At 41.7% G+C, this 27,331-nt stretch overlaps 1 protein-coding gene across 1 annotated transcript; it reads left to right on the forward strand.

Annotated features, from left to right (window-relative positions):
• LOC139455676 (elongin-B-like) lies at nucleotides 1-26,392 on the forward strand. The gene is made up of 4 exons (XM_071237231.1): nucleotides 1-141; nucleotides 6,834-6,977; nucleotides 10,464-10,566; nucleotides 25,597-26,392. Exons 1-4 carry the CDS (start codon nucleotides 1-3, stop codon nucleotides 25,710-25,712), a joined length of 504 nt encoding a protein of 167 aa, XP_071093332.1. The 3' UTR covers nucleotides 25,713-26,392.
• The last annotated feature ends 939 nt before the right edge of the window (nucleotides 26,393-27,331 follow it).

The following is a 27,331-nucleotide window of genomic DNA, read 5'->3' on the forward strand; positions in this document are numbered from 1 at the left end:
ATGCCACAGGACGACAATCGGATTGTATCGGTACATTACGGACAATATCATCAGCTTCCGAAAGAGACCAGGCGAGATTTCACGGGATTGAACGAGATTGTTAGCGTTTGTTGTTGGTGTCCAGACGGGGAATCCATAATGGTAAAGTATATATATTCATCCTTTGAGCAATATGGTAGAAACACAGATCTTATTTTAATCTTTGAAAGGTTAATTTACCTTTTGACAATGATAATCAATGGATCAATCAAAATTGTGATTTTCGTGAAGCAATTTTAGAAACCATTATTTTTACTCAATCACACATGTTGATCACACCTAGACTATCTGAATCTATACATGGTTATAGGCCTGATATCTAAGTCTTGTATTTCAATATTATGAATGATAAGTGCTAGATCCATTTCGTTTTGGCATACAAGTCTCTATCCATAGTTAGTCTTGCATCTATTCATGACTTCATATATTTGACTTTGAACTAGCTCAAAGTTCATTTGATAGCCTATTGCAATATTTTGTTTGATTGAATATAGGGCCTATATATTCAAATGCGGATACTATGATGATCAATGATGTGGTCAGGAACATACTAATCATGTATTTACAGCAGAGTCGTTTTATGCTGTCATTTAGGCCAACTTGTGAAGCATTTAATTCATGCTGCTGTGTGTGTGGCAAGTCCCCTCACTTTCCCCACTGTTATGTTAGCGAGGCGGCTAATTATGACATTAGAAATGCTTACTGAGGAAGGAATTTGATCACATCTTGTCCTACCTTTCAAATACAGTACCACAAGCTTTACAAGTATGTCACGGTACATATGCATTATACGGACACCAATCCACCATGTTTGTTTGATGTTACAACCTCATCAGGGACATCCGTCGGAGTCACATTTCAGCGAACATGTTATATTTCGTATTTACTTTGATAATAAAACATTTCATTTACATACGAAAGCATTTAATCTAAGCCATTGAGTAGGGGGAGCAAGCACCCTAACCCACTGTTGTTTTAGTAAGGTGACAAAAATTGAAAAACTTTGAAACCATTACTAAGGAATGAGCTGATGCACATTTCTTACCAAATTGGCGGCATGTGTTCGGTATACTACTTTCTTGCCTAATTACTCTATGATTTGTGAAATATTGTTGCAAAACACACAGGCAAAACAATGCCCTGTTACATCGGCCTAGCAACAGAGTTGCTGTGGTCATCAAGTGACCTTAGCTCCTCTCAGTGATCTACCATCTCTACATGCAATATCATTGAACAAGCCCAGCGATGTTAAGAGTTTTAAATATATGTTTAAGCCTGTGGTTGTGTACATGATTTTATTGCAAGCACTAGTTTATGGAGGCACTTTTATTTTCAACATGTTTTAATTTTGTATCTTATCCTGCATTACTGCTTAATGCTTCTACTGCTATTGACCAATAGACGGAGCTGTGAGAGGTGCTGGCTACAGAAATTGTTGTACCTACCAAGTTTGTGGCTTCCACCCTCCACAGCTACCCAATGTGACCAGAATAAATACCACATAAATCACATCACTGCTAGTCACTGGACTGTACTGATGTCTGTGAATTTGCTCCCCAGTTCAAGAACCAGATAGCATCCTCTGCTTATTCTTTTTACATATCCTTGGATAACCAATATGTTCTCCATCATGTAGAGTTTAGTCTGGTGTGCTAGGGTGGTCCAGTTGGGCATACAATAGCGTGTGATTTGCCTATCTTCAGTTTCCCGTGCTTTTCACTAGCACATGTGTTGTACCTTCTGCGCTCTGCTTATGCAACACATACTCACGCCATTACCACCAGTCACAACGACCACCACTCGTCCATCGTTGGTTCCTCTGGAGGACGTCGCCTCATCTCGTTGGTCTCTCTCACATGGCTACACCCCTAGATCATCCCATTCTGGATGCCGATCCTGTAGTTGCTCTCCACTATGTTGACCATACGACTAGACCTTTGTCACAAACATTCCCCATCAGGGGCAGTGGTTCACCCTCATAAGCGGAACGGTTGTTAACCTCTTACCCCATAGTGGACGGTAATCCTGCGTCAGGTTCAGCTCTTGCTCCAGAACATTCAGCTATTGGAGCCCAAGCAAGCGATCAAGATTGTTCACGTTTCTACTCCCCAGTGTTCCTTTTACTCAAGAAAAAGTCATCCAAGTTTCGGATAATTCACCTCACCATTTTACAACAAGCATTATCTGGAACGTCCTCCACACTTTTGACCAACAACGTTGAGAATGCTCAGGACCAGAAGCCAACGATTTCCTGATCAGTCTCAACCTCCAGGATGCTTATCTACATGTGCCCATCAACTCCAGCTGCATGAAGCTCCTCAGGTTTTACTTCCAAGGTATCCACTACCAGTGGGTGGTCCTCCCATTTGGCATTTCTATGGCCCCATGGTTATTTACCCACACCTATTTACCTACACCTGAGGAATGTTCCTTTCGAGTCTTACATCGATGACTGCATTCTAAAGCACCATGACACGGAAACCCCTTCTACTTCACAGTGATTTCACACGTCATCTCACAGCTAGGATGGCTCATCAACGAGCCCAAGTCGGAACTCACCCCGTTGTTCAAGCTCCAGTTCACAGGCAGCCTGTTTCGCATGGACCAGGATCTCCTCCTAGTAGAGATGGCACTCAACGTCAGTGGCAGGTGTCAATGGGCCTTCTTGCGCCAGCTCAGAATTTGACATCCAGAGGGCGACTATAACTAAGTTTCTAACCCTGTTTATTCGTTGGCAGAATCCGCAGATCTTTATAGCGCTTCCTACTCACCTCCGCCTGTATCTTCGTTGGTGAACAGTGAGATCGAATGTTCACGATGACGTCTCCTTGACAGCACTTCAGACGCTCCTCCACCTGTTGGTCGATGCATCACGATAGGGCTGGGGGCACATCTGGAGGATCAGACTGCCTCCGGGCTGTGGTCCACGGTTGTCAAAACATTCTGACACACGTCCTCTCCAGACCGGACTAAGTGGTCCCCCAATCATCAACCTTTTTGCCAACAGCCAGAATCACCAACTTCAGACCTATATATCGCAGGTCTTGGATCTTCTGGCCTAGGCGGTTGACGCCTTCAGCGTTCCCTGGACAAGCCTTAAAGCGTACATTTTTCCGCCACCTGTACTACTTACCAGGGTCCTACAAAAGATCAAACACACAGAGAATCTATTTCTGCTTTTGATCACACATTGGTGGCCGGCTCTGAATTGGTTTGTAGACCTTCGAGACCTCGCGGATTGTGATCCTATCGAACTCCCGGGATGGCCACACCTGCTGATACACCCTTACAGTCAGTTGCCACACCCAGCTCCAGGCAAGTTTCGTCTCCACGCTGGGCACATCTACACCGGGCCCTGAGTGCTGAAGTTTGCTCGACCAGAGTGGTTTATCTATGGCCTATGTTCATAGACCTTTGACATGCTCCTTATATGATGATAAATGGAGTTCCTTTAAAATGGATAAATGTCAGTGTCTCCTCCATCTCTTCAATAAACATCACCTCAAAGGCAGTACAATTACTACATATTTGGTTGCTCTCAATTCGGTGCTGGCAGGTTCTGAGGATCACAAAATGACCAAGATCTTCAATCACTTTTGCGGTCATTTTGTCAGGAGGATCAACGTGCCAAGTTTCGCCCCCTTGCCTGGGATTTTAACTTGGTAGTAAAGTCACTCCGACAGCTCCCTTTGAACCACTTGACTCAGCATCTTTCTTCAATCTTACCAGAAAGACAGTATTTCTACTAGCCTTAGCTACAGCGAGTCAGCAAGTTACACGCCCTTGACACGTCCCAAGTACGGTTCAAGCGTGGAGTGGGCTGTACTGGGATATTATCGCAGAAAATCAACTCCCAGGAAAGTCAGACAGGTTTTTCACTGTTCCTCCCTTATCTTCGATAGTGGGATCTGAAGACGAGGATGAACTACTTTTGTGTCCAGTGCGTACCCTAAAAGATGGAGGTCAGTCGAAACAGTATCTCACTCTGGCTGCGCTGCATCATACTGCATAGATATCATAGGTTTTATTCTACACCATAAATGATGCTTTGAGTATTAATGCAATATGAGATAATAAAAAATTGTAACATCTAAATATCTTTTACATTTGTAATACTTATCCTGCATTACTACCTCTTAAAGTCCCCCCCCATCACTTTGCTACCTGTCCACAAAGTTCAGATGTCTGTTCTAGCAGTGATGTGATACTACTTGACGTCATGTGGGGTAGCTGTGGAGGATGGAAGCCACACAACTTGGTAGGTACGACATTTTCTGTAGTCAGGACTCAGGACCTCTAACAGCTCCTTCTCCTAGGTCAAGAAAATAGCAGTAGAAGCATTAAGAAGTAAATTATATAAGTGATGCAGGATAAGTATTACAAATGTAAAAAATATTTAGTATTTCGGTTTTAACTTATTTCATGGGGCTGAAAGGATTATAAATGGGAACTAAGATACTAATATATTTTCGATTCATTAGTTTTCATTATTTTGCACAGGAATGCAGTTTATTAGGTATATGATATTGATGCTGCGCACATCCAGCTGTCGCCGGTGTGAAAAGTATCTACCATACAAAGCCTTTGGAATAAATCAATTAGGTTTGTATCCCTTACTGATCGCCCTCCTTAGGGTTAGTTAACTGTGTTAGGGTTGGTTATCCTGAACCCTATCCTTAGCCCTTGGATCCTCTTTACGATGAATCACGAGACACTATGCCTACCCATAACCTACGTAAGTAAGTGTCCGTCATTTATACGAAAATGTCCTCACGAGAAGTGTTGTTGCTCTATTCTAAGGGACTAGGGTGCTTTGTCAAGTGACCAAACCGCCATGTCCACAAAACATATATATCCTGGCTCATTCATTTGTTTTGAATAATGCCATTTAGTCATAAGAATGACACATGTTGGTGGCTGTTTCTTTACCACGCTGGATTATAATGATGACAAAGTACAGCCACTCTGCTGGCCATGTTTGTTTTTATGCGTTCCCGGGCAAGCAAGGCAACAATTAGCAAACTTATTCCCTAATAGGGGAACATTCAGGAAGAAAAGTGAAATAACCTTTGTCTTTGTATATTGATGATAAAATGATAAGTGTTGAAAGGTGTTCTGTGATATTACGTACAATTTTGAATATTATTTCACTAAGGATTTCACCCTTTCATTTAATTCATTTACACATCCATAACATCTAGGAAAAAGCATTGTTAACTATGACTTAGGTCTGCCTAGAGCACTCTAGCCAATAAATATAAAAACAAATGCGTATATATCTTAATTGAAAGTAATATACTAACAGTCGGTGCCCAAAACTGTTGAGCCTGCGGGCATGGGTACGCCCTTAATTATCCTGTCTATTAGGTGTAGGATGGGATAAGAGCACCTTGAGTATCAACTGCTACAAGAATTAGGTTCAGATGACCGGAAGTGACGTCAGAGCCGAGAGCCGGAAGAGATAGAAACCGAAGTGATCACCGGAAATGGCAGTACAAGGTCATTCTAATCAGGAAATGACATCTTTTGGTAGAAATAGATCATAAGAGACGTCATTATCCAATAAAAGGGAAGTGACAAACCAGATGAGACGTCAGCACCGGAAATAGTGTCACAAATCCATTTGTAGCTTTTGTTTGTTTGTTGTTTAACGCTGCACTCAGCGATATTCCAGCTACATGACGATGGTCTGTAAAAAATCATATCTGGACCAGACAATCCAGTGATTGACATCATGAGCATCGATCCACACAATTGGGAAGTCATTTGGTAGAAATAGACCAGAAACGACGTCATAACTTATAACAAGCTCAGCAAATATAAAGGTAATTCTGGTGAAGGTATCATGTATTTGACTGATTCTTGATGCATTCTGATTTTCGAATCCTAAAGAGAAAGTTCAGAGGAAATTATCTCAGGTCAGGATTAGAATCAGTGATAAAATGGTTTCCAGAAGAGGATTACTGTCAGTTACACAGGTAGTTACTAGAGGGGGATCCCACCGGGTCCCTCTGGTATATTCTGGCAAAGATGTAATAGAGGTGGAGGATTTGCAAGAATTATCGAACAATAGTTATCATTGTTAATAATTCTAAGAATTCTACCTCTATAACATTAGGAGTACTCCCACCCACCTCCCCAGTTCATCTACCTCTAGTGGTTAGATGTTGGAAAGAAATGAGGTTTCCCGCCATTACGCACGTCATAGCTTGGGTTGCTATAGTGCTATTCAGGAACAGCTAATTGTGTGTTGTTGATAGTGAAGAGGACGTCTGTTGAAAATCTGAAAATTTAGCTTGTGTGACAGGATTTATGGCAAAGATGTAATAGAGGTAGTATTCTTGGAATTAATAACTATGATAACTATTGTTCGAATTTTGTTTTGGAAATTGTTGCGCCCTTTTAGCGGGTTGATATTTATTTTGTGTGTGTAAAAGTCCCAATGGCCACACTATCAAATGAAAGCTAGATTAGTTTTTATATTTCAAAGGAAGGGCTACTTTCACATACATTTTAGGCTAGAGGTTGTCACCTACATTAATATTGTGACATATTATTTTCATGCTTTATGCTTTACGCCGAATACCCGGGTTCGATTCCCGACATGGGTACAATGTGTGAAGCCCATTTCAGGTGTCCCCCGCCGTGATATTGCTGGAATATTGCTAAAAGCGGCGTAAAATCATACTGACTGACTCACTCACTCATGCTTTACAGTATTCTATGCCCTATTATTAAATATGAAAACCATTTATTGATTGACAAAAGAGTAACAAAACCATTTTTGCTTTCAGGACGTGTTTTTGATGATTAGAAGGAAGAAGGTCACTATTTTTACAGATGCTAAAGAGACTACGTCTCTCGGGGAAGTGAAGAAAATAATTGAAGGCATTTGTAAGGTTTGCCCAGAGAATCAGAAGTTATTTAAAGATGATCAGGTAATGAGTGATTTCAAAATATACTTGTTTCTCTTTAGCATGTTGTTTAGCAATAATTCTATATGTATATATAAGGTTTTGCAAGATAATTGAAGTTAATTTGGCAATGACACGTTATACTGAAATATTGCCAAAGTGACTTAAAGTTTTACTCACTCAAATATGTGTAAAAAGTGATTATGCTTGTCATAGAAGACAACTAACAGAATCGGTGGGTCAGACTCACAGACTTTCTTGATGCATGTCATTGTATCCCAATTATGTAGGTGGATGCTCATGATGTCAATCAGTGGATTGTCTGGTCCGCCTTATAGCTGGAATATCATTGAGAAACACATATATCACATCTATTATGTCTGATGTGGACACACCACTAGGATGTTTTTAGGTGAAGTCCTTCTAAGTGAAGCTTAAAACTTGAACTAAGTAGTGAAATGTCTGTAATCAGTCTGTCACAACACATCCACTGTAACTACCTAGTCTCTGGAGCTGAAACTTTGTATGAATGATACAAGCTATGGTGTCGCTAAATTCGCTCAAAGAATTCCATTCTGATTTTATAATTATCCTAATAGAAAACAATTATTGGCTATTAATCAGCAATCTATTTTCAACATGTATTGAAAATTTAACACAGGTGTAGTTGGTAGTGGGAACTTTTATATATGTTCCATTTCTTGATTCAACATATACGGCACCTATCATGCCTATAGCTATTTCCTTACCTTTGAGCACTTCCAAGAGGGGCTCCTTTCTTGTGACAGACTACTTAAAAAGTACATGACCCTGTTACCCCCAGTAACCATGATACTGACCTTTGAAAAACCTTGGCACTTTTACCACATTCTTACTACCTTCTTTGATACGGTTTAACTGATGAAGTCGAAAATTGGCGTGCAAGATCCTATTTATGAAGACATTTTGAAATGAATTTGAATTTGTTCATTGTGTAAAAACAAATTTTGCAAAAGGTTTTTACATCTTTATTTTAAGAAAAACGCTGTTGCAAATATATATTTTCTCTCCCCCAACCCCCCATCCATGTGAATCTTTAGCAGCAATTTTTCTATTGTAGATAGATATTTGTACCAAAATAAGGTTGAAGTGTTGTACAATTGTAACGCCATAAGTCAGGTGAGCTACAGACCCCTGTGGCTCTATTTTTTCCGAACTTGTCTGAGATAGGGACTTTTTTGTGTGTAAAAGTGTGTGTAAATGAGTTTGTCTGGTCCAGATTTGATAGTTTCCACAGGTCACTGTCATATGGCTGTAATATTTCTGAGTGCATGTTACATAAAAATAAAACACTTGGCTGAGTTGTATGCTTCTTTCTTGAGACATTTTCCTATTGAAGTAACAATTACAGCTTTTTGTAGCATGCGCACACAGAATATTTAGATCTGTACATGCTGTATATGTGAAAGGTTGTATTTTATAATCAGGATTATGTTGTCTATAAACTACACTCTTCAAAAAAAGAAACGCATAGGTGTTTTGAGAATTCCAATAAGATTTTTTTCCCCATATCGCCATTGGACGTTTGGAAGCAGGGGAGTCCCAGTCTGCTGTTGCAAGACACTTCAACATTCACCAAAGCACCATATTTTGACTATGGGATCGATATACCCACACTAATTCGACTCAAGATCATCCCAGAAGTGGAAGACCAAGAGTGCTCAGGATCGGTACATCCAGTTGCATCACCTTCGGAATCGATTTGCTACAGCAACTGACACTGCAGGACAGGTGCCTGGTATGCGAAGAATTTCCGACCAAACCATCAGAAATCGTCTGAGGGAAGTAGGAATTCGAGCGAGACGACCAAAAGTTGGACCTGTCTTGTGACGTCTACACCGTTAAGGACGTGTCCAGTGGTGCAACAGAGTATAGGCATGGGATCTCAGGAACTGGAAATGCGTTTGGTTCAGCGATGAGCAGGGGTCCGGAAACCGTCATATGTGCTGGACATGTCCGATTGGGAATCTCAAATGTCCGGTTTAAAATATTGCTTACTGGACGACGGCCAGTCGACCGATGCAGATCAGTCGAGCGGATCTGCCAAACCCTCAAAGTTTGGACGATCATTTTGTAAGTCGTGGCTACAATGGTTGACATACAATGAGGATTTGCAGATTTTATTGTTTTCAGTGGCTAGTCGTATATTGAATCTTGATTAACCGCCATTTTGCTTTCTGTGACGATTGATATCAATTTTTTTTTATGGTCAATAATTCAGTACAGATGAAAAAAGTATTTAAATAACTATTGCTATCAACGATATTTTAGTATTTGTGATTATATTATCTGTCTTGTTTTCAAATAATCTTTAGTTTAAAAAACCCCTTTTCCCGTGAGGTCACATGATAACCAAATATGGGATAATAGTCTCGATCCAAATGTTACAACGCATACACTTCAGCAGACTAATGAATATATCTCATGAATATTAATTAGACCTTTCACTACGTTAACAAATCGTTATTATAACAGAAACAAACGTATGTTTTCCAGGTATATCTATAATGATATTATTTGTTATTAATTGTCCGGTGAATTAAACTATTTAAATTGAAACAATTCATAATTCATCATATTATGAATACGTAACAACTTGTAATGTGTGTGAAAAGTCGTACTAAAATACGCTATTTGAAGGGGGAGTGGCCTAAATGCAAATGTCCGATTGGGATTTTAATTTTTCCGGACCCCTGGTGATGAATCACGTTTTCTTCTTCAACGACGGGATGGAAGACAACGTGTATACCGAAGTTGACATGAACGTTTTGCGCCGAACTGCGTTCGACAGGTGGACCGATTTGGTGGAGGGGGTGTCATGGTGTGGGGAGTCACATCCTACACGGATAGATCACAGTTAGTGGTTGTCCAGGGCAATCTTACAGCAAACAGATACATAGGCTAAATTCTGCGTCCTCACCTCCTAACTTTGGACTGCCAACGCCTTACAGGAGGAATGGCGAAGAATTCCCCACGAAAAAATCCGACGACTTGTGCAATCTGTGCCAAAGAGGTGTCGAGCAGTGACGGCTGCAAGATGTGGTGTGACCAGGTACTGACCATGACGCCACCTTGTGGCTACACATGTGCAATGAATGAACTGAATTAATGCTGACAATGATGACAATGCTTTTGTCGATCACTGTGTTTAATTTCATTTGATTGTGTTCACGCATATTCTGTGTAGATTCTTTTACATCCACTTAATAAATATCCTTATTTTTTAACTATGCGTTTCTTTTTTTGAAGAGTGTAGTTGTTTTCAATTGATGATGCCTGACAAAGTCATGGATCCAGGTACTTTAACATGATCAATTTCTCCCATTTGTTACTAGTGTAACACACCATAAAATTATCCTTACTGGAAAAGCTGACCTTTAGGTTTATTCTTCATATTGTATATTCAAGGACAGAGTGAATGGTTTCTCTCTGTCTCTCTATATATAAAATACTTGTCTTGTTTGTTCTCAGACGCTCACAGATGACCACAAGACACTTGGAGACTATGGCTTCACAGGAGCAACAGCTAGAGCCCAAGCCCCTGCTACTTTAGGGTTGGCTTTCAGACAAGATGGTGGGTCCACATTACAACTCTCCATATTACATCTACATGTATCTGCCAAAAATACAAGAAAATCAATTTCTTATTAAAAAATAATTTGTCATAGATTTCATTACAGATCTATCCATTCTCCAACATAAGTAATACAAACACAAAGTGACCATCATTACAGTTTTCTCAGGCAGAGCTATGCTTTAATTGCCTTTTTATCCCTGTCATAATATGCGAGGGGATATAGTTGATGCCTCGTCTGTCTGTCTGTCCATTCGTCCATCCATCCTCAATCATTTTGTTTTCTGAGTGTAACTTGAAAAAACTTTTAATACGTTTCAACAAAAATTGGCATGTATATATGGATTTTTGCATTTTTGTTTTTCTTGTTTTCCATGGAAACAATTTGGACTTAGTCTCTAAAGGTGGGGGTGGATTTGGTTTCCGGAGCACAACTAAAAAATGTTGAATATCTTTCATCAAGATTTGGCAGATATATCAAACAGATCCTGAAGTGGTGCCTTTTGCTATTTGCATATTTTTGGCATTTTTCTTTTTCTTGATTTCAGTGGGGGTAAGTGTCGTATCTGGAGCACAACTTGAAAATTGTGAAAGACTTTTCATCCAAACTTGGTACATGTATCAACCAAGGGTTGATGTAGTGCTTTTTGATATTAAAAAAGAATTCAACATTTGATTTTCCCCTGTTTCATGGAAACAAGTTCGACTTTGACTCTATTCATTGTGGTGTGTTTGCCTGAACCATATCTCTAAAACTAAAGGTACTCTTTCTTGAAACTGTGAACACACAGAGACCAGGTTGTCAACTGGTACCTTTTACTATTTAGAGATTTTTAGAATATATATTTTTTTGTTTTCATGGCAACAAGTTTGACTTTGACTCTGTTCATAGAAGTGTCAATCTGACATAGAAATACAAATTTCCGAACCCAAATTCCATGGTATTGTTTTGATAGCTCAATAACTAGTCTTGTATACAGACAGGGATTAGATAGAAATTCTCTCATCAAGCTGGACTTAAGTAACCATCAGATCATTTGTTCTTTCGAATTTGTTGGGGCCGGGGCGATTTGTCATCTTCTGATGACTGTTTTTGTATTTCTATAATTGTTTTTTGGATTAGTTTCAACTTGTACTAATGTATAAAAAAGGACGGGGGAGACATCTGTTTTTACGTAAAAACATATTCTAGTTATTGTTACCATGAATACTTTTTTCCCATTGCAAAGAGATAACCATAAACAGGGAAACCCTTGAAATAGCATATCAATAAAATAAAGAAGTATACAATTTACTTCTGTTCTTACACTATCTATACACAAGAAAATACAGTATTATTAATAACATTGATGTGTCTGATAATACAGAGGGGCAACATGGAGCCTGATGTCAGCATTATTGCAAGGGATGGCTGTACATGATCTCTTGGCAGCCCAAGGTTAAGGCCATTGAACGGGGAGTCCTTATGAGTTTGCCTTTAAGGTAGCTACAGGCATAGGACTTTCTTCACGAAGTTTTTCTGCATTGGTCATGTGTTTTCCTGAACCTGGAAGTACTTTTCTTAATGTTATGTTAATCTTTCCCTGTCATTTTGGTTCACTTTGACACATCAGGTTTGTCCATTTTCTTTCGTTCATCAGCAGTGAAATTAAATATTGGCTTCAATTACTGGACAGGCACACATAACTTAGAACATCCGACCCTCCCTGGAAACAAGCAACATTTGAATAAGCTTTGGTTGACTATTGTGAAAGTGTGAGTTCAACATGGTTAGAAATGGCAATTAACAGAGGAAAAAGAATATTTTTTTAAGTATCCTACAAGCATTACTCCTCTATGCATTGACTGCTTACTTTTGACAGAAACAAAGCTGTGTGGGGTCCAGCTGAAGAGAAAAAGTTGTTCCAACTGACCTGGTGCAGCACCCAAGCACAGTTCCCACGTGACCCCGGAAGTGATGATGTCACACATCTTCACATTACTGTTTGTCACCCGATAGACATGTTGCTTCTGTCATGTTGTCCTGTCTAACATATGGTGTTGTTTATTGCCTCGCTATGTAAATTTTGCTCCCTCCTGTGATGAGTGGAGTCCTTAGTATGTGTGGTTGTGCTTTAAATTCCAAGTTTGGATGTGAAATTTGACTTTCGCCAACCTTTTTCATGCACGTATGTGTTTTTCAATCTTCCATCTGTCTTGTGTTTTCATGGCATGTTTTGTCTTTCAGTTTGGCTTGGTATTGTTGCATGCTAGATATATTTAGCCTTTAAAAAGCTTTTATAGTTTCTTACACTTTCTCTTATTGCAATCTTGATATCCTGTTTAGTCTGAATTAAACTTGGGTAATCTTGTCCTGACTTCAGCTTACATTGTTCAATTTGTGTGGCTCGTATCCCTTGGTGTGGTAAGAAATCTTCAAAAGATCCTCAACATTGCCTTAATTGTACGCAGTTTTGTGCTATTGTTTAGAAGTGTGATTTTTGTGCTACTCTCTCCCCTTCAACGTCTTGCTTAGTAGTCTCGGTGGCATTCCAGGAGGATGTTGGACTTTGAAGAATCTCTTCGTGAGTCCCCAGTGATTGCTACCCAACCCACTCTAATATTCCCAACCTCCTCTGCGTACCAAGGCATCTAGCATTACCAGTCACTACCTCCTCTGCGTACCAAGGCATCTAGAGTTACCAGTCACTGTGCTCACCCATGCTCCGCTGACAGCACCCTTACAGATGGCTTCAGTGGCACCTACTGGCCATGCGCCTCATCCACTGCTGTGATACCTGCTCCTCCAGGCTTCTTGGTGACGCCTGTGCTTGTAAGCTACCTACACCTCCGGGCTTCTCCCTGTCTGCGCTGACCGTTCCACTTTGCCAGTTGTTAATTGGGCTTCCCACCAACGCCACCCATGTACCTGCAGGCAACAGCACGCTACATGGACCCAGTCTGGATGCATAATTTAATGCACCTTAGTGCACTTTATGCACCTTGCACCTCAACTGTTTCCTTGCCTGTGCCTGCCCACCACCATTGCCTTCAGCACCTGCGGTGCCGCGAGCTCTTGCTGCACCTCCTACTCCCCTGTTACATGTTGGGCGTCTACGGTGGTGTCCATGGTGGGCTGCATCACCTGGTGCTTCCTCCAGGCGATCTTTCAAAGTCATCTAGCTCCAACCACCAGTCTAGGAGTAGTTCTTTTATTCATCGCTAGCAGTCCTACCACTCAGATTCATCGAAGGAACCTTTGGTAGAGGATTATGAAATGTCCTCTGAGTGGGACACCCACCTCAGCCTTGCCCAGATGCCAGATTGGATGCTTGACAGCCGGACTGCAGTAGTGCCTTCTCGGGGTACGGGTGTTGACAAGAGAGATGCATCTGGTCGCATGTCACCTATCCTGCCTGATCCTGAGTTTTTAAGCGCTGGCTTTTAAGCCCTAGCAAGGGTTTGAAAGCTTCAACTCTCTCGACATTACCTGCGAGGTACACACAGCTGTTTACCTCGGGCTGTGCTGGGATTTCATTGGCAAGAATCAACTACTGGGACAGCCTGACCAGTCATTCTCCATCCCACCTTTATTATCGATTCTGGGAGCCAAGGATGAGGAGGAACATCTGTTGTGCCCAGTGCGTCCACTGCAAGTTTACATCCATCGCCCCAAGACTCTGTGTGGTGCTCGGAAACTCCTGTTTATTCACGTCTCCCAAACCTCAAAGACTGAAGTCAGATGCAACAGCATATCATTAGGGTTGCGCCATCTTACTTCAGGCTTATGAGATCACCCACCTTGATCCCACCGAGAGCTAACAATCCGAATGGTTGCCTCTGCGATGGCTCTACACAGTGTTTGCTCTATTAGAACTATTATGGAAGGATGTTTTTTGAGGTCTGACACTGTCTTCTCTGTCGTCGCCCAGCAGGTCACCAATATTCGGCACCATTAAAAACTCCTCCTACTAGCCAGAGCCAGTCTTACCCGACTCATGCAGTGTCTAGACTTAAGCGCATGCTAATTCCTCTTGCTGCATTTTACCGAGACATCCTCATACTCCCGTACTGTCCGTGGTCAGGATTGGTCAAAGTAGCTGCAGATCTGTGCAAGTGATGCGCTCAACGACTGCTGTGAACTATTGGAGAGTTTGTCCCTGAGGACCACACCTGAGGGTATGCCATCTGCCATACTGTCAGATACAGATACATTTATGGATACAGGATAAGTTAAAAAAAATGTAAAATCTAAGTATTTTTCACATTTGTAAACTTATCCTGCATTACAATGTCTAAGGGTCCATCCGTCGCAGACCTCCTCCCAACAGTCTCTTCAGATTTTATGATTCGGATGTCCATGACATCGCTTCCAGGGTCATGTGGGTACTGTGCTTGGGTCCTGCATCCTGAAAGTTGGAACAACTTTTTCTCTTCAGCTGGACCCCACACAGTTTCGTTTCTGTCAAAAGTAAGCAGTAAATGCATAGAGGAGTCATGCAGGATATGTGTACAAATGTAAAAAATATCTAGGATTTTACTAGATTTGAACACCTTGCTAAATATTTTGCTTATCCTGCATTACCCCTTAATGCATATTACTGCTTGTTCTTGACAGAGAAAAGAGCTGTGTGAAGGTCTTTGCTTGAAGAAGTTGTTCCAACTAGCTGAGAGGCCAACCCTATCACGCAGCTCCCACGTGACCAAAGGAAGTGACGTCACAGATCCTCACATTACTCTTGTCACTTGCTGAGAGAAGACGTGTTTTTGATCTGTAGGATAAACTTGTTCAAACCCTTTTTGTATGTTGTCTTATGATTGTCGTAATAATTGTTTTATAAACCCACGCAGTGGGATAAACAAGTTATAGCATACATAATCGGGAGTGGATGCATTGTCAATTTACACTGCTTAATTGCAGATATCATGCCCTCATGCTCAAAGTGCCGGCGTAATATGTCGGTGTTGAATCCCCACTCCCTGTGCCTTAATTGTACATCTAAATGTCCCCAGGGTCATAGATGTACAGACTGTCTCCGCTTTCCCTCACAGCTTTCAGATGGTACCTCTGATGTCCAGGAAACGGAGAACGCAACAGGCCAGGAAAACTCTGGCGCCAGATTATCCGAGTATTCACCCACAAGCTGATCGGCTATCTCGGACGACAACTCCCCGACCTCCATTACTACCATGATGTCGGGCCTCATGGTCTCAGTCTCTCTACCCAGAGCTCCCTGATGACCACTACTGCGTCTATCTTAACGCTCTACAGATAGCGACTATCCTTAAACAGTGCCGATACAGATTCCAGTGCCTCGTCGGACGCCTATACAGACACCTTTACAAAAGTCACTGTCTACAGCGTCCATAACGGCATCTATCCTAGCGTCTCTAGCTGCGCCTATCCTTGCGCCTCTCCTAAGTGCACCACTACAGATGCACACCCGGGACAACCGCGCAGACACACGATTAGCCATTCCACGATATCTTTGTGGCTACGTGCTCTCATTCTACAGGCCTATGAGATTATTGGATCCCCCGGGCCAACTACCTTCGGAGATTAGAGCGGTCGCTGGACACAATATTGGCGTCAATACAATGACACTCCTATAACTGCGCTCCAACACTTCCCACGTTCCTGGAAGCGCCTAACCTATTGGTGACGGTTCTGTGGAAATCTCCCGCCAATTCTCCTTGTCTATCAACGTTGGTTGAACGTTTCCTCGGAGAAAACGAACATACTCTCAAAGATTTCCCTACCTACAGCATCTGGTAGATATTATCTGCTTTACATTTGACGATCACAACCCCATGACTGATTCGTTATTCAACAGAATCGCCATATGCTTCCTGGTACCCAACTAGGTCATCGTTCACAAAAACCGGGCCAGTCGTCACTCTTATCATGGGGATCAATTTGCCCCTACACCGGCAACGTCACAGTACTACTCAGAACTCGGACACACCACTGGTCTGTCAATCACAGGGTTCACAGGGGATTGGCCTGGTGTGGAGCTTGAACTAGTCCATTCAGCATACGGGGTTACAGTTAACTGCGCAGGACAACATACATGTCAAGTGTCAAGAACTACGACTGTAAACATCGTCGACCGTAATCAGGTCAACTGACATGGGATCCATGCAGTGTATTTGTACAGACTGGCTTGCATGACGCCTGTCGCTGTACATCAATGACTCAATCCCGAGTCTCAGCCTACGCCCGAGGCGAGACAGCTCTCAAGACCCTGGCTGGGGTGTCACAGCCAGCCTTCACAGAGGCGTCCCAGTCTTGCTCATACCAGCCGCGACGCAACACCCTCCAGCCCCAGTGGCGTGGCACCACCTCAACCTCTCGAGGCAGAGGAAAAGGCAAGGCATCGGGCCCATAACAGTCCCGCCGCGGCCACTCCGAGGGAGGACACGCCGACTGCAGGGACTTCAAGTGAATAACCAGACAGGCATGACTGGGACTTCCAGCCCCAGCCGTCCAAGTTGTAGACATTCCAATACGTGGGAGACTGGGCTGTTTCTGGCAGAATTGTGAGATCCTGGGGGACCCACATGTCACCAACATCATCCGACATGGATACAAGCTGGCGCTTATAGACGACTTGCCGCTACCTACCCCCCATCTCAACAGCAGCTACCAAGCCAGTACTAAGCCAGTACATCTTGGCGCTGCTGGACGAGAAAGCGATAGAGGTTATACATGCCCCAGTCATAACACCAGGCTTCTTTTCACCTGTCTCCCTTGTCCCCAAGAAGGATTCAAACACAGGATGATCCACAACCTCGCCGCTTTCAACAAACGCTACCTGGGGGGTCCACCTTATTGCAGGATGACCACGCTCAGGCTGCTGCGATCCCGGATCCAGGCACAGGATGTATTTATCAGCCTGGTTATGGAGGACGCCTATCAACATGTCCCTATACATCCCGACGACCAATGGGCGGTTCCCCCATTTGGATTTTCTTCGGCACCTTGGCACCTCACACGGCTTATCAAGCCAATAGCCTCATACCTCCATCTCTGAGACATTCAGTTCGAGGTATACATAGAAGACTGTCTCCTGAATCATTAGGACCTTGAGACCGGTGGGAGCGCATGCAGGCGCACCTGACTCAGCTCTCCACCTACCACGCACTCTGCGCCAATGGCAAGTCCTCCAGGGCCTCCTAACCTCAGCACAGGACTTGACCTACAGAGGAAGGTTCCAACTGTGCCTAGTTCAGATGTTCCATCGTCCTCCCGGATCATCTCAAGCAGCATCTCCAGTGGTGGAATCGAATGTCTCAGGCGGCGTCTCCTTGACAGGGCTTACAACCTCTCTGCTCCTAGTCGTAGACGCGCCCCTGCAGTGATGGGGCACACACCTGGAGGGACAAGTCGCCTCGGGGCTGTTGTCCACCGATCAGCGCCTATGGCACATCAACAACCTCGAACTGGAGGTGCTTATCTTGGCCATCGCCCACAGGAAGCAGACCCTCAAACACGCCCGGCTCTCCATCTCGGTGGACAACATAACCGTCGTATAGTGCCTAAGGAACCAAGGAACGACTCATTCAACCTCGCTCCTTCAACAGACATTCCGATTGTTTCACCTCGTGGATCATCTGGGGATTCAGTTCCAGGTTCAACATATTCCGGGCTACCGAAACATCCTAGCAGCCAGGCAAAGTCGCTCCCACAGAGTGGAAGCTTCACCCAGACGCCTTCGCTCTTGTTTGTTGAGACCATGGTCTCCCCAACAAAGATCTATTCGCCACCAGCCAGAACTACCAGATCCTGACCTACATATCTCCGGTCCCGGATCCACTGGCTTGGGCAGTGGACGTTTTAAGTATCCCCGGGGAAGGACTAAAAGCATATGCTTTTCCGCCACCTGTTCTCCTTCCCAAAGTCGTCCAGAAGAGCAGATCGACACAGATCCTCGATCTGACTTTGGCTCCCTTGTGGCCCTGCGAGGGCTTGGTTCGACCGCAGAGAGCTGTCCGACGCCAACCCACTGCCACTTCCAGATTGGCCAAATCTGCTGATCCACCCTCACAGCAGACAGCCACACCCAGGACCAGACAAGCAATGTCTTCATGTCTGATCCATTTACAGGGAGCACTGAACGCCAAAGGCTACTTGCCCAACCTCTAGGAGCCTCTATGATGACTAGTGGCAATCCTTCGTGAGCTTTTGCAGGGGCAAGCAACAAGACCCCATATCTGCATCGCCTCAATTCCTGGCCGAGTTCATGCTCCATCTGTGTCACAAGCGTAAGCTCAAGGGCAGTACCATCATGACCTACCTTGTGGCACGCAACTCCGTCCTGGCAGTTCCGGAAGATTGGCGCATAACGTAAATCCAGGAACTACAGACCAAAAGGCAAAATCTCGTACACCAGCTTGGGGCTCGAATGTCATTCACACCTCACTGAGAGACGCACCCTTCGAGCCACTCGAAGCGACGTCATCCTACAATCTGATGAAAAAATGGTCTTCCTACTGGCGCTTGCCACAGCAGCCCGTGTCAGTGAGCTACACGCCTTGGAGCATACGGAGCCGTGCATCTTTGACTGTGCTGGGACTGCTTCGCCAAGAATCAATTCCCATGACAGCCAGATAGATCGTTCCTCATCCCTCCCCTAGCTTCGATTGTGGGCACGGAAGATGAACTAGAGGTCTGTCTATATCCGGTTAGAGCGCTCCGTTGCGATATCAGACGATCCAAGGAACACCATAGACAACGACGACGCCTCTTCATTCTGGTATAGAGCTTCGATCTCGCAAGCCGAAGGTAGCCGCAACACGATTGCCCTCTGGCTACGAGCCTTCAATCTCCAGGTCTACGAGGCTGCGGGATTGGACCCCTAGGCTCCAACAACCCACATGAGACCCGGGCGATCGCCTCCACCATGGTGCTACACAGCAACTGAGCTCTACTTGCCATCATGGAGAGGTGTTCTGGCGATCAAACACATTCGTTGCCAGTCACCATATGTGAGATGTCGCATTGGAGAATGTGCTAGGCACGCACAACTTGGTCCGTTAGTAGTGCCCAACAGGCTCCTCTCCTACACGTCACTGACTTCGCCTCCGAATCCAGAGCCTTTCGACCTCCCCTGGCATAAGCCCTGGACTAGAAGGTTCATGCCCCACTTGCATACGGCTTGGTTCTCCAGTCTCGACCTAACCGAGAGTTATTGTCAGGCTGCGCAGTACCAGGACACAACGCATACCTGACTCTTCCCTTCCATGTAATGGTCATCCAGGCTGACAGGCTGAGGGAAACAGAGTTTCCCATACATGAAGTGGTCACCTGATGCCAACCACACAGCCGAGGTAGGGCTGAGGGAATTGGAGGTTCCCATACATGGAGTGGTCACCTGAAACCGACCACACAGCCAAGGATTGGCTAGGGAACAGAGTCTGGAAATAAAAGATGAAAGTCCACATCTGAAGGTATGCCTGCCTCCGGTTCCGTCCGATAAAGATGCATTAAGGAGTAATGCAGGATAAGTAAAAACTCTAGTAAAATTCTAGATGTTTTTTATATTTGTATACTTATCTTGCATTACTGCATCTAAAGGGACCCACCCATCGCAGATCTACCTCCCAACAATGCCTTCCGTTGTCCGGACTCCAGAGTAATGTGAGGATCTGTGACGTCACTTCCTTTGGTCATGTGGGAGCTGCGTGATAGGGTTGGCCTCTCAGCTAGTTGGAACAACTTCTTCAAGCAAAGACCTTCACACAGCTCTTTTCTCTGTCAAGAACAGGCAGTAATATGCATTAAGGAGTAATGCAGGATAAGTATACAAATATAGCAAATATCTAGGATTTTACTACATTTGAACACCTGCATGTATTACATATTTTATGAAAGCTTTCATCTGGAGAAACACAAAATATAATGCTGGAATCTCTTTTGATTTGTATGAATATAATATTAAGTGCAATTGCTTAAATTCTGTGAATATATTTGAATTTAAGTAAACTGCATTAATTATTTAGTTTTGATTGGCTGTAACTTTCTCATAGCTACATCTCACATCCCCTCTGTTCAACCCAATTCCTGCCTTTGATCAATGAAGTGCTATGTATATCAATCTGTTATTCATTAATTCGTTAAGTACTTTCTCTATGACCATGATAATTGTCAATTCTTGTACTTTGTGTTTCACCTTCTCCTCAACAACTCTTCTCACTTCCCTTCAGCTTCTTGACTGACTGGTGAAACTATCAGTGTTCATTCAAGTCGACAAAAATTAAGGGCCATTCATGCCCACTTATGACAAAAAAGTGGGGTTATTTCAAACGGGGAGCCACAAACTGCTTGGTGATCTTACTCTTAGCAGGGTGTTTCAACATGTTCAATGTGCTTGTTTGATTAAATTCACTTAGAGTAATCAGTTTTCTGCTTACCAGAATAAAACAACCAACCATTACTCTTTGGGGAAAAAATAGGTTCCTGGGTGATGATTCACCCATCGTTTGTTCTTTAACTTGCCGTTGGTTTGCTGATTATCAAATATATGAATGGAGTTTGCTTCTGTTGTCCCATCGCAAGATCCACAGTCTGTTGCCATACCTTGTTTCAGTAAATAACTCAATTGCATCTTGAGATGCTTGTTCGATAATATGAGAAATGAAGGTCTTGCGCAGTGTGATGGACCTTGCTTCATAACTTTGCACACTGTTCACTTCTGTATAAACACTGGCAAAAGAAGCATGTTGACAAATGTTACTGTCATAAAATAATGCAGGTTGAGGTATAAGAGATGCTTTTGTATTAGAAACCATGCTTGATAATTCTTGCATCATTATCAAAAAGCATGTAGCAATGCTTTGCTCTAGAATGAATACTCAACTGAGTATACATGGTCTCAAATCGCATCAACTTTTGGGTGACCTCCATTTAAGGTCAATGTCACTTGAGGCCACGTTATGAGACACCTGATATTCTCAAAACAGTTAAAATACATAAATTTGAAGGTAATTTATGCACAAAAAGACCTGTAAATAGTTTCAGTCAGTAAGTATTGTCAGTATGGTATTTAGACTTCATATTTGTAATACCACCTTTGCAACAAGTAATGTTCTCTCGCATTTGATTGAATTAGATGAAAGTCATATGTTTCTTTCACAAAACCCTAAAAGCTTGTGTTCACAACATCTTGAACATCTGTGTTTGGAATTTGATATAACTTAATTTGCATGATCATGAGAAGATCCTCAATAACCTCTGATGGTCATCGAGGAAGGAAAAGGTCACCAGATTCATCATATCAACATGGAATGCTGTATTTTGTTTTGTAAGATGATCGATAACAAAAATTATTTACAATGATTAGTTATACAATAATACTTTCCTCCATACTCTTGATTCACTCACTGAAAGACTTGAAAGACAGTATAAATCAAACTATATTTACAGTATGCTACAGTAACTTTACATCTGTTATGCCCACATATGGCTTGCATCTCGTGAAGATTCCTGTGGAATAGGTCTTCGGCAACAAAAAGGCGACTATGCTTGTCATGAGCGGCGACTAACGGGATCGGGTGGTCAGGCTCGCTGACTTGGTTGAGGCATGTCCTCGTATCCCAATTGCGTGGATCGATGCTCATGATGTCAATCAGTGGATTGTCTGTTCCAGACTCGATTATGTAAAGACCACCATCATAAAGCTGGTATATTGCTGAGTGTGGCATTAAACAACAAACAAACAACATAGGCTTGGTCATGGCTGTGACTGAAGGGCAAGAATGAGGCACAAGAATTTCTGAAAGTTTTGCTGCATTGGGCATGTAGTTTCCTCACTTAGAAAGACAGACAGACAGTTTTTTTATCCAGTTTAAGTCCTCCAACCCAAAATATATACAAAAGCATGATCTTCCATGCACATTTTATATCATATTTACATTTGTGTATTTCTTCTTTTTTTTACACGATATAGGAATAGGCTGACATTTCTTATAACATCAATGTTCTTACTCTGCATGATAGAAATTAAATTGTTAATTGTAGGATATTTACTAAATACAAGTCTGGGAGGCTTATTTGGTTTCACCTTCATATGTTTGTTTGATCATGCGCTTGCACCAACCAAGGAGAGAGGGAGTACCTGTCCTCGCGTACACATTGAGTGAAAACCTCTGACTCTCTGGTTTCCATCTTGCATCAACATATCTCTTGCGTTTTTGAAAACATTTGAGTTATCACTTGATTTCATGAATTTGTCAATCTCTTGTGACTGTGGGTTTCGTGGATTTAAGTGATGAGCTCTCACAATGACAACATTGTCAGCCTGATCCATCTGTAATGTGTCCACCATGAAATCATAAACCATTCGCTCTGATTGCTCCCATGTTTCTCCAGCTGTCCCGGGCAAATACCAGGTCATCCCGTCGACTTCTAGATTCTGAATCATCCATCTTGTCCTCCATTAGCTTTAGGGGCAGTCGGGTAGCCTAGTGGTTAAGGCGTTTGTTCGTCACGCCGAAGACCTGGGTTCGATTCCCGACATGGGTACAATGTGTGAAGCCCATTTCTGGTGTCCCCGCCGTGATATTGCTGGAATATTGCTAAAAGCGGTGTAAAACCATATTCACTCACTCCATTAGCTTTAACTTTAATTTCAGATCACGGTTCTCAGATCGTACACCTTCAAGTTGGTGATTGAGGTCGGACACGATGTTGTCAACGTTTGTGTTGAGAGATTCAAATTTTTTATTCATGGTTTTTAGATCAGATTTAATGACTTTCAGCATATTAATAATTTCAGAATTACCAGTGTTTTGTTCCAATCCTACAGCTCCTTCATTGTCAGCAGTTAGAGTTTGTTGTCTCGTGAGCCGGGGCCGGGGTTTACTTCGACTGATCTGCAGGTCATGAGTAGAGTGCTCAGAAGCAGTAAAAGTCTCAAATACATGGAGATCAAGCTTCTGTCCACATGTATGCAGAACATGTATCGTTGTGACTTATCTGACTGGATGAAAGTACATATTTTAGCCATATTTTAGAAAGTGATGTGATTAAACCTGTAATGCTCATAACTTTGTTATTATAGTAACTTAAGTCATTGAACATTTTGTTTTACAATTTACTGCATTAGTCATGTGTTTTCACAAATTGAAAGTGATGAACCAGAAGGGCTTATAATTTGTTATTAGGGTTGTCAGAGGCATGGGACTAAGTTGTACTGCATTATACATTGTACAGGATCAATTATGCATATTGATATATATTAATATATATATTGGTGAGGTCACAATGTTTCATGATATGTGTTTCTAGTGGGAATGTTGCAGAGCATTTGGGAAAAAGTGGAGATGGATCGGTTTCTGATTTTGCATCTAATGTGAACACCTTTCTGGTTGCATTATCATTGAACTTGGTATATATCTTCTCAGGCATATTATAGTGTGGGGATGGTCAACTTTGGTGATACACATAGCATGTATTTTAATGCTGGAAATAGACCTCCTAATAGATGTGTGATCCATAATGGACATCATGTCTTGATTGCTGATAGATTGATCTCTAAGTGTGGTGGTCAAACTGTTCCATTCGTTAAACATAGCCACAACAAAACAGCTTAAATATATATAGTGAAAGCAGCAATAAAGACAACAATTAACAGACTCTATATACAGATATAGTTTTAGATTTAATTTGTTCAATCAATGCATTAAAATATTTGGAGTTATAATATTGGACATTACTTAACTTACCTGACCGAAAAAAACACTAGACTAATAAAGTTGAAACTTCACATTCTTGTTCCCACCCTAATTTGTGCAAGAGGTTCGAATCACATGCAAGCCTTATTGAAAAAACCTATTCAATCAGCCATTTTTGTTCAAAACGTAATTATATTTGTTCATTATGTTGGGGCTCAGCATGTGTGTTCAGTCTTTGCAATATATTTTATTTTTACCTGGATTTGACATTTTTGCTTTAACCATACTGAAAGCTGAAACTTCTTGTGGCCATTAATTTTGTACATGCATAGTTACGAGTGAGATTCGACAGATGTTCTGTTTTTATGATACTGTAAATTTTTACCCTGATTTGATTTGACCATTCTTAAAACTGAAACTGCTTATGGTCATTTGTCAGCCAGTTTTCTTCAAAATGTAATGAAATTTGCAATTTTTGTAGTTAGTTGTTGGGCTTGGTACATATGTTCCGTTTTTTTGGTGATATTTTAAATTTTGACCTTTTATGTGACCTGTGTGCTTTGATCTGTGCGCTTTGACCGTGCTCCTATTTCCTCTTAGAATGCATTTCCTAGCACTGTAAACATAATCCTCTAAGAGGCTACACGACCTTTAAGCTGAAACTTTACATGACATTTATCGTCATTATACCTTCATTATACCTTCATAATACCTTCATAATACCTTCACTATCATTTCATGAGTTCCCTTATATTTTGTCGGTAGGACATATACCTGTTTCAGGAAGGGGGCCCTGTTCATAAAAAGGGTTTGTGCGAAAAAAAGGTCAAGGTCATACTTCAGGGTTATTCTTCTAATTACAGCTTAGAATTGGTCACCAGATTGTATGTCATCATACCCCAACAGCATGGTCGTTTCTCATGATATCAATGTTTGCATTGTCTGGTCCAGACTCGATTATTTACAGGCCAGGTCATATAGCTGGGATATGGTAGCATTGAACAATAAGCAAACTAACACAAGCAGATTTCTGTGGTGGTTATATTGTTGTTAGGTTCTGAGGCATGAAACTTTTATGTTTGCATGCATCTTTACAAATCCTATATGAAATTTTGGTTGCATGTCTATGAAAGCCAAGGTCAACTGACATGTTTCATTCATACTTTTTACACTTTCCTATGTATGTTCATGGGATTTAGTAATTGTATCTTAGCATTGTCTTGATAAAGGTCATGGTCTTCCAGCAATGTTTTTCGCACTTGAAGTACATGGTAGTATCTTAGGCTTTCAGGAGCTTTGAGGAAATGGTGCAAAGGGTCTGATTCTTTGCCAGAACTTGCAAACACCTCTAGTTAATTATACATTTTAATTTTTCAGATGGAGAGTGGGAAGGACTAGAGATATCATCATATTCCAGCCCTCCAGAGCTGCCTGATGTGATGAAGCCTCAGGATTCCTCTTCCTCACATGCCCAAGAACAACCAGCATCCTAGACTAGTTTCTCATTCATTATTCACTTCTTCCCATCTTGGAACGTCTCACAACTAAAACAGCTCTTTTTCTGTATTACTGCACAAAAATGCAGATGATGATAATGCAAACAATCGAGAATAAACTGTTCAATCATAGTCCAAGTGTGACAGTAACAAGCAGACTATTGATTAACCATCTGTTAAACAACAAATAAACGTTGCATGTTCTTACTCAGTTCATCTTCCATGAATCGCAAATTTTATTTTACTGGAAAATGTAGATATTTTAATTTGTTATGTGTAGCTGTCTTTTCAATGTGTACCATATCTCAGCTAAAATATGTTACATGGCCTATATTTTGCATTTTGTTTTATTATCTGGTAAAGATGTAAAGAGAAATGGGTATTTGCTCTGTCCTTTGATGAAATCCTGTTTCATGTAAGGCCATTCACTTGAACTGGTTTTTACTTCATTTGATAAGCATAAGTGAGGTCTCGGTTACTGGATTTTATGACATCTCAGAACTTTAGCCGTGTGAAACTTCTAGGTAAACCTTTGCAATTAATTTGGACTGTCTTATATTTCTAAAATATAAGAAATAATAATGCATTAAAGTTTAAGATTTGAACAAATATTATTACACAAGGAAGTAGTTTTTTTTGTAAGGAAGATATCTAATAAAAATATATGTAAATAGAAATTCTTGGTTGGTTTTCTTCTTTACTCACATTCAGTCATTGTGAGCTTATGTCATGTGTCTTCATCCATCCTTTCAGTTCCATGACTAGCGCTCAATCCCTGTGGTCATCTGAGAGATTTATTGTAATCCCTACTGAGGATGTGGTTGTTGTAACAGTGTGTGACCTGGCTGATTCTGTGTCATTTTGCCCCTTTTATAATGACCAACAAACACAGGAACAGATACAAAGTCTTGTTACATGAAATACATAAAAGATTTTTGGTCTTTAGGGAATTCTCACCTTAAACCTTAAAAAATGAGGTGCTACATGATTGAGTGTCAATCATGCCTGCCTATGCTTGATGCAGCCAAATACAAATGCATAACACACGCAGATATAGAAAAGTCATGAGGGTATTTGGCTGAGTAGTATAGACAATGACAGTTCTGGCTCACTTCCACTGGAGCCAGATTTATATACCTATACTGCTACTACAGAGGGAATTTTTTATGTCAAAATGATGATGCAATTCAATGACTGTCATGAGTATAAACTAAATTGTAATGAAAATATTAACCCTGTGGTAATTCTCGCCATTTGATTGGCTTGTAATTCTCCATTATTATAGACTTATGTAAGCATTCGTTTAAATGTGATCAAACGATAGGAAACAATCTATTTTTAATCTCCAACCAGTTGTTTGGTTTTGGCACGGAATAATTGACGCGCTTGTTGTCTCCCCTGTTCTATGAACTTTTTTTCTCGTCTTCGCTAATACCACTATTCTTACGAGAATTGGATCGAATCTCCTGCTTCATTGTATTGTATTTGGTTAGTTCTGACAACACTAAGCGAAACTCCTCCTCGGATATCTTACAATCAGCCAGTGCTGTTGAAATATGATCCTCAATGCTGTTAAACTTTGCTTCGGCGAGTATCTGAATATTATCATGTTTTAA

This window comes from Haliotis cracherodii, unplaced genomic scaffold (genome assembly GCF_022045235.1).
Source record: "Haliotis cracherodii isolate W230 unplaced genomic scaffold, xgHalCrac1.p SCAF_11, whole genome shotgun sequence".
NCBI classification, from domain to species: Eukaryota; Metazoa; Mollusca; class Gastropoda; order Lepetellida; family Haliotidae; genus Haliotis; species Haliotis cracherodii.

Bases quoted from the DNA above. Each gene is read 5' to 3' on its own strand.
- LOC139455676 (XM_071237231.1), top strand. From the start codon at position 1: ATGCCACAGGACGACAATCGGATTGTATCGGTACATTACGGACAATAT. The intron at 6,978-10,463 runs GTAATGAGTGAT...GTTTGTTCTCAG, and splicing joins AGTTATTTAAAGATGATCAG to ACGCTCACAGATGACCACAA. The intron at 10,567-25,596 runs GTGGGTCCACAT...TTAATTTTTCAG, and splicing joins GTTGGCTTTCAGACAAGATG to ATGGAGAGTGGGAAGGACTA.